Source organism: Anabrus simplex, chromosome 4 (genome assembly GCF_040414725.1).
Source record: "Anabrus simplex isolate iqAnaSimp1 chromosome 4, ASM4041472v1, whole genome shotgun sequence".
Taxonomy (NCBI): domain Eukaryota; kingdom Metazoa; phylum Arthropoda; class Insecta; order Orthoptera; family Tettigoniidae; genus Anabrus; species Anabrus simplex.
Window position 1 is genome coordinate 429,480,148 of NC_090268.1, and position 9,073 is coordinate 429,489,220.

General features: G+C 39.0%; 1 protein-coding gene across 1 annotated transcript; it reads right to left on the reverse strand.

The window, feature by feature from the left end:
• Positions 1–229: 229 nt before the first annotated feature.
• Positions 230–8,797, reverse strand: LOC136872803 (facilitated trehalose transporter Tret1-2 homolog). The gene is made up of 3 exons (XM_068227434.1): positions 8,419–8,797; positions 4,263–5,446; positions 230–654 (listed from the first exon to the last, which is right to left on the reverse strand). The coding sequence occupies exons 1-3, from the start codon at positions 8,795–8,797 to the stop codon at positions 478–480; spliced, it is 1,740 nt and encodes a 579-aa protein (XP_068083535.1). The 3' UTR covers positions 230–477.
• Positions 8,798–9,073: the final 276 nt, after the last annotated feature.

The following is a 9,073-nucleotide window of genomic DNA, read 5'->3' on the forward strand; positions in this document are numbered from 1 at the left end:
GCATTGCAATGTAGAGTTTGTTTTAAGAAAGCATTTCTGGGGATTAAAATTTTGAAGTGGTAAGTCAAGAGGGTGGTGGTGGTGATTGATGTTTTAAGAGGGAGTACAACTGGGCAACTATCCTCTATTAACAAAAATCAGAGGGGAAAAATGTCAGATACTTCAAAGGACAAAGCTATTGAAAAAGAAAATGAAGGGCCGCGAAGGACGTGAAAATGAAAGACTCCCTAGATCTTGAGGTCAAAAAGAGCAAGAGATGACAAAAGGAGGTCAGATAGGAGAAATGAAAGGAGCCTGATGCAATTATGTGGAGGCAGTGCCACACTAAGCTATGGGAAACGAGCTCGCAACCCGCGCTCTTAAGGTGGCAGCCTCTAGCCCCCCTTTAAGTCACCTCTTACGACAGGCAGGGGATACCGTCGATGTTCTCTACCATCCCATTCCACAGTCGTTTAAGCTATGAAGATCATGGCTGGTTCATGATATTGAGAGGTTTTCCTCTCTCTTTGTAGAGGGAGAAAGTTCGTGATGAATTTGGCGCAGAGTCTTCCCTTTTGTCTCGGGCACCACGCTCGCTACAAACACAGTGCTCAAGGCAGCCAGCACAGCGAGTCCCCAGAATACGACGTACAAGCCAAATGCGTCAACTGATTCCTGAAACAGAGAAGTGCACGTGAAGTGTTTATAATGTGTTAAGTCTTTCCGAACTTAATATCACAGAATAACTCATTATTCAAAGCGTTGATAGCATAACAATACATATGTTTGCCTTAAATAAACTGATTCATTAAGGCAAATGTCAAGTAACCCAACGAGAGAAAGCCAATAGCCAGTTTCGTATGAAAATGTATATTCTAGAATTAGAATCTGTATCCAACTGCGTCTGTTGTTTCGTTTTCACTATGTTTCTTTTCTGTTTTTAAGTGTAAATTGATCCTAATTTGATTCGCTCGGTATAGCGGACGCTCTGATTCATTTTCTTCACTTCGAATGTTCGTTTCTTCATTGAGCTGATAGCTCGGATTTATGGTTACGATTTAATTTATTATTATTATTATCATTATTATTATTATTATTATTATTATTATTAATTTATTTTACTGTCAAGAATTGTGAGATACGGGTGATGAAACTCAGAATGGGCTGTAACGATGATTATTTAAGTAAATGTTGGAGCCAAAATTGTTTTCCTTAATTGATATTACCGGTACTGCGTAACTTGGGTTCTTGTCTGTTCTTATATGTAATTTGATTGGCTGACTGTGTGTTATCCCTTATTTACATTAACATGGATTGCGACAGTTCAGGTCGGAGATATGTAATGATCTCATATATCTCCATTGTGATTTATTAAATGCAGTAATTTTTATCGAAATACTGTATGATCTGCTTGTAAGTCTTGGTCATTTACATTTCGTGTGGCAGGTATGTAATTTTACCTCCAGTGAAGTTTTAATTCTTCCTTAAGATGATTTGATGTTTATTTTTGATGATGGATCTGTAAGGATTTTGCAAAATGTTGCTTCGTGACTTCCCCAGTTCAAATTTCTTTTTTTTTAAACAAAATATTGTGGTAACTAATTTAGGCATTGTTAGATACTGTGGGACCCCCTGGTTGTGGATTGGAATCTAGAGTGTTAAATTAAGTAAGCTCTGATTTGAAATATTATTAATTGCTAATATTTTATCATATAAATTTTAAAGTTTCCTTACTGGTTTGTCTAGTTTGATAGTTGAATAAAATTTTACGTGGGTCTCGTTTTATTTTACCTTTACAAAATTAATTTTTGTTCACGTTAATTATTTTTCTTTATTTAGGTAGATTGATGGTTTCATTCTTCTCATCGAAGTGAGTTCCTTGTCCTCCCCTCTTTCTTGGTGGTTATTTGTCCTTGCATTGTTCCACGGGCGTTTTGGAAAAGTGAAAATTAAGGTAAATCTTGTGTTTTGTTTGGTGATATATTTATGATTTTTCTGTGTTAAATTGTTTTTTTATATCATGCTATCGCTCAAAGAATCAAGACACGTGATGCCATTTTAGGATCGAGGGGGAAACAAAGCGTACGGAACATGCGTTTGTTACTCTTCAAAACAATCTCTCGTGTTCTATCCGGCAAGGATAGTGGCGCGATCTGGCAGCAGTGTAAGGAACTGTAACGCTGCCAATCATGATTGCCAGAAGAGAGATGGATGTATTTCAAGCATGTCATGATTTTTAATTATGAAAAACCAAGCCCGAGTGGGATCTAAACAATGCATTGCCTAATTGTTTGCAAATATTTTTTAAAAATATTATTTTGTATTATAAACGTGCAAAATAATTATTATGAAATACATTTGTTACTCCCATGCTCATACTTTATGGTGTTTTAAAGACGGCTTGCATTCTGAGGTGAGCTCATCAATGATGGCATTTGCATTTCTCTCAATCAATAAGCTAATCAAACAATCATCACTGATCTGCATTTAAGGCTGTCATCCAGGTGGCAGATTCCCCATCAGTTGTTTACCTGGACTTTTCTTATATCCTTCCAAAGAAGTTGGAAATAATCGAGCAGTTCCTTCAATAAATTATTCCAGTTCTTAATTCCTCTTTCTATAAATGAATATTTGCCCCAATTTTTCCCACCACTCTCTCCCTCAACTAACACTCCCCGCTAGGTTACCAAGGCGTTTTACGGTCACAGTCGCTATAAGATAGGTTTAGATATGTTTCGTTGTTGGGAAACTTCCCTCTTCCGTAACAGCAGTCACAGGAAAACTAACATAATTTTTAATAATTATTTCATGTGTTTGAAATAACCTTCAATTTAGCTATTTTTTAGAAAATTCAAAACGTATTGTCACGATATTCGTTCACAAATTTGAGGACTAACTATTAATACGAGCAATGATGCATCGCCTCGATTATATAATTCAGGAGGATTATATAATACGGAGGATTTTTGAATTCATGAATAAATCAGGAAATATCAACAGCAAAAACGGTGTGAAATGTATCTTGTATTCAGGTAAAAGCTCTTAGCCATTTCTACACAATATTGTCTATTATGTAGAATTGATATAAAATTATTTTCATCGCTGGTTTCTGTTGTCATGTATAAAGTAATATATTTTTCTTAATTTGAAAAACACACCCGCCATATCCACCCTTAGTCAATAATTTATGCTTTGTGGTACTATCAAGGGTACACGAGACTCGTGTACCATCAAAGGAGCACCTTATCGCAAGAATCCGCATAGTGACTGAGACAATGTGCACACAATCGAACTTCTTTGACCATATGCATCAATTTCTCCACCACCGATAAAGACTGTATTCCAGCAGAAGGTCGACATTTCAAACACTTTTTCTAATTTAATGTACGATTTGATGCTGTTGTTAAGTTCGAGGAGGTTCCTTGACAAGATGTACAACACACACCAGTCGTCATATCCGAAGCGTTGTCAAGTGTTGAAACCCCAAGGCGCCCAAACCATGAATTTCGGACATGTGTCCCACGTTAAAAATAGCCAATTTGCCTTCTTCCACAACATTCATTCTCAAACACGCTGCATGTTTTCAATCCAGTGGCTGCATAGCCCAGGCTTCACCTGGAAGGACGTGGATTCGATTTCCTGTCCTCCCAGTATTTTATGAGCCCATCAGCGAGCGTCTCATCGTACTCTTCGGGTAACGGTCTTCTCCGTCTTTTGGGATTTGATTTCATCTTGAAGCCTTGGTACCTCTTTATCATGTATCTACATTTGGCCCCGTCTTTAATTTTACTTCTGAGGTACCGATCTGTCTCAGAACCACCTCCTCTATGCCGGTCACGAGCTCGGGGCCTCGTCGTGCAAGAGATGAAGAAGGAGGAGGGAGAGAAGTAACACCTCGTAAAAAATGCTTGGGCCCTCTGGCCAGGCTGGTAGTACCTTGCGTGGGTCCCATCTAAGGTTACAAGAGAAGATAGTGAACAGTTTGAAGGTTGAGGAGAACTCCTTGCACCAGCGGCGCATGAAGCGAAGGAACAATTTTCTACTAGGAGATATGTACTACAGTTCAGCAGCTTCAAAAGGCGTCTATACTCCAGAGGAGCTGCCTGTATCAATTTCCGGGGTTTACAATTTTAATTCTAGTGTATTACCGGGAAGAAAGATCCGACCCACACTTGTAAGAACTATCATGCATCATGGAATGTCTTCGACAGAGATTTTTAATATTATTTTGACAGCACCAAATGGTTTTGAAAATGAGCTATTCATCAGGAGTTACAAATGACATAATGTAATCTTACCTGGTACACTATCGTGATCACGGTTACGCCCATTCCATCCAGCATAGTGTTAAAGGCTACAGCGATTCCTTTGACATTAGTTGGGAATATCTCCCCCATGATTACATTAGGTATTGTCCCTATTCCCATAGTGTAGGTCGAGATGTATACCGCCATTGTCGTGACAGGCACCCAATCAAAGGCAGACATGTCTGACCCACCAGCCTTGAAATAGAAGAAGAGACCTTTTAGTGTCAGCGAGACTGCACACAATGCTGTCGACAAAAGCAGTATAGGACGGCGTCCCAGTATGTCCACGGTAGATGGGCAGACGACGCTGATGAAGATCTGGACAATCGCCACGATCATTATACCTACGTCCGGGTCGAGGGACATTTCACTCTCCTGGAAGATTATTTTGGTGTACGCTGTTATGGGAATCGCTCCACTCAAACTCTGGAAGATCGTCAAACCAACTGTAATAAAGAGAGCTTTACGATTCCCTCTGTGGAAGATTAGATCTTTGAAACTTGAATTACTTTTCAAGTTCTCTTCCACAAACACCTCCATTCCATGGAACTCCTCTTTGATATTCTCCAAATTATCCGTGCATCTCAGTCGCAGAAGAGACTTTTCTGCTTCCTTCTTTCTGTTCCGTATTAAGTAATAGTAGGGTGATTCTGGCATCCATACAAATGTAACTGCAAACAGAATGGGGAATATCGCTGAAAGTAGACCTAGCAAGGTCAGAGATATATGAGGTCCAATTCCTTGTTCGAACATGACTCCCAAGTTTACCATGAGCATGAAGAGTGTCCCGAGTGCTCCTCGTACGCGATCTTCTGCTATCTCTACCATGTACATAGCACCCACTGTGTTGGACAAGCCTAAGCCAAGACCTGCAAAGCCTCGTCCAATGTACAGCAACTCGACAGACTTGGCAATTGACACTAGCACCCAGGAGAGAAGAAAAGGCACACTGGCGAGCAGCAAGGTCTTCTTCCGGCCGATCGTGTCTGCAAGGTAGCCGGCAGGAAGACTGCCAGCTATCGTTAGAATGTGTTTAAGAGAGATGACCCAAGAGCTCTCGTCGGATGTAATGTGTGGTTCTTCCGTTCCATCCAAGAATCGTGGTAACGCCGGTGTGGGCCAACCTCCAAACTGGCCTCGGATGAAGTATACAAGCAGCCCTGGTAAAGAGAAAAGCAGTGATATGTGAAACAACAACAACAACAACAATAATAATAATAATAATAGTAATAATAATAATAACTAGCAGAAGTACCCGTTCTTCGTACGGGTTATCAGAAACTGGCTTTAGTTACTCATACTATCAGTATGACTGACTTCATTAGATATTTATATCACTGGTGTATTTACTTAAGTACGTAGGAATTATTTGTCATGTTTGGAATTATAGTGTTTCTTCTTCTTCTTCTTTTCTTCATTGGGCCTCTAAATATTAGTTCCTAATTAGCATCGACCTCTAAGATCTTTTGCTACCATGTTTTTCCTTCATTCCCACCTAGATATACCTGCTCCCTTCACAAAGCTGCAGGTTTAGTGGAAGTATACTTCCGCTAGATAGTAACACAAATATAAATATTATTGAATGTATTTGTTTGATCCGACATTTCGTAACTATTACAAATGATCGAGGAAATAGGCCTACGCGATGCATAAAAGAAACTACTATAATTATCGAGAATTATAATTCTCATGTCGCATATCATATAATGTATCTAAGTATAAATGTTGAGAAATTTTTTCAAGTCATGGGCACACCATCTTGACAATTGTGTACAGTATATAGGTTTTCATGGTTACAATGATCGTAAAAGTGGACCAAAATATCGGCACTAATAACTTCAGTGATCCTACTACTCCTTTATTTGATAGAAAATAGTTTAAACTATAGGTAACAGACTCCGCAAAATGCTGAAACCTAAGCCAGTACGTAAAATCGGAGGTCCGTCGGCAACCGCTGGTCGCTGTACTAAGGAGATCTCCGGGACTATTCTTTTTATACTTCACTCCCTTTCCATCCACGCTCAAAGGAGTGCTATGAGCGTCTTACACAACAGTTCATTTTTTCCAGATAGTAAGTCATACGTGTATCAATTTTGGTTGGCAGCTGTGCCCAAACGTACATGCATAATCTAGCTGCTCTAGAATCCTGGAGCTGACGTTGCCATGGTTACGGCCGTTCGTTTCTTTATCCGATTCCTAGAGCAGGGAGAGTTTGGTTCCAATATCTCCATAACGGTTGGTGTTAGGGCCTTAATACAGGGTCTTCGGGCCCGAAGGTTTTACCGAGTTTTGTTCTTTGCGTCAAGGAGCTTAAAATGAGCTTTGTCTCGTCCTTGTACGACAAATTCGATTTCGCTTATATTATCCTATTATTTTAATATTTGTATATCTCCCGTCGTCGCCCCCCCCCCCCAAAATGTTTTGAAAATAAAATACAGCCCATGGTCCTCACTGGCAATGTAGCTCTTATAGGTGAAGTAATTTTTAAAATCGATTCAGTAGTTTTTGAGTCTATCCGTTACAAACAAATATGCAAATTTTTCCTCTTTATAATATTAGTATAGAAGTATAGATTACATCCCTAGACATACGGTTGCCGTCAGGAAGGGCATCAGCCGTAAAACAGGGTCAAATCCTCATGTGCGACAGAGTTCGTAGCCGCAACCTCACAGGTGTGAGTAAAGCGATAGAAGAAGGAGATACTCATTTTTAAAAATTCACACGCTTTTTTATTCTTTTCACCCCCTTAAGTGCATTTTCCGAAAAGAGTGTGTTCATTTCTAAAGAGATTCCAAGTACCAATTTTAAAGTCTGTAACATCTTCATTTTTTGAGATATATGTATCCTCATATAAATAATTCAACTCCTTCCTCACTTCTTTTCACATACCCCCCCCCCTTAAGTGGATTTTGTGAAAACGAATATTTGTGTTCATTTATTTTTAAAGGGCATTCAAAATTTCAATTTTCATGTCTGTAACATGTTAAGTTCTCGTGATTTATTGTAGATAATTTCGCTGCTCTAGAATCCTGAAGCTGACGTTGCCATGGTTACGGCAGTTCATTACTTTATCCGATTCTTAGAGGAGGGGTAGTGTGGTGCCAATATCTGCGTAACGGTTAGTTTTAGGGCCTTAAAACATGGTTTTCGGGTCCGTAGGGCTTACCGAGTTCTGTTCTTTGCGTCAAGAGGATTAAATTGAGCTTTGTCTCGTCCTTATACTACAAATTCGATATTTTGCCTATATTAGCCTATTATTTTTATATCTCCCCCCGTGCCCCCACCTAGAGTTGTTTTGAAAATAAAATACAGCCCATGTTACTCACTCGCAATGTAGCTTTCTACAGGTGAAGTAATTTTTAAAATCGGTTAAGTAGTTTTCGAGCCTATTCGTTACAAACAAACAAATTTTTCCTCTTTATAATATTAGTATAGATAATAATAATAATAATAATAATAATAATAATAATAATAATAATAATAATAATAATAATAATAATAATAATAATCCAGCAATAAAGAAAATCAACTGGATGAAAGAAATTTCTGAGAGAGTAGGACCACAGGAATCAGTTTACAAAAATCAAATCAAAATAACATTATTTGCAAATGAAGTGTCTAACTCGGTGGCAAATGGTACACTAAATTACGTAGTACATTATTATCAAGCACTATCTTTTAAATTAACAAGTGAAGAAGACCTTTTCCTATGTTACAGTAGGCCTATTATACAATTTACACTAACAATTTTTCTATTAAACACACAGCTCATCCTTAATAGATTTATACTGCTTACAGAATTCTACTTATAATATCTTCTGTACTTACATAGTCAACTCATATACAGTATGTGGGATTACTTCAGATAATACTTCCTCTGTCCCAAAATAATAGTCGCATTTCTTTCGCAAGTAATTTATTGACAATAAACAATACAGAAAGGAATACACTTATAACACTAATACACCACACCAAGCCGATGCTATTGACAGTACTCACAACTGCACCTGATCACTCAACACGTTCTAAGGCAGCACGAGCTGATATGACAATATCGGAATCACACTGTAGAACAAGAGGTATACACCCTTGTCGTTGCAGTTTCTGTTTCCTCATGTGAGGCAGGTGTAACAGTTCTTTCTATGAACCTTGATGCATTCAACAATAACTTGTTGGAGGGTCAGGAAAACATTCAGTGTCTCAGCAGGGAGGTCGTTGAAGGCTTTTTCAACAGCAGTAACAAGTTCATCTGCTGTGGATGTTGCCTCTTGATATTGGAGAGACTGTACGGCATGGAAGAAGCCGAGATCTAGGACAGTCATATCTGGGCTATTTGGAGGCTGACAGTACAATTGTATGGTTAGACCAGTATTAGAAGCGGCAGCTTTAAACTCAGGTTCAGACGGATCAATGTGCGGTTTTGCGTTATCCTGTTTCATGTTGATGGGTTTGGATGCTGTCCATGAAGGCCATTTTAACTGGATATGAGGAAGAACTTTCTCGATGAGCATCTTTCTGTATTCGTCCTGTGTAACGGATTGGATAGGTTTCGTAACCAGTGTCCCCCTAGGCCTATTTTTGCTACTGCGTTTTGCTGGTTCCTGGACGATGAATGGAAATACCCCCAAGCTTGCCATAAAAGTGCTGGTTACGCATTGAATCAGGACGGGGACGCGCCACTGCTGCTAGAAACATCATCTTCGTAATGAAGCGTTTATTCTGACAGGTTCGATGTGGATAGGGTTCTTCAGCAGCAAGGTAAAATCGTCCTTTTTCTGCAGTCATGT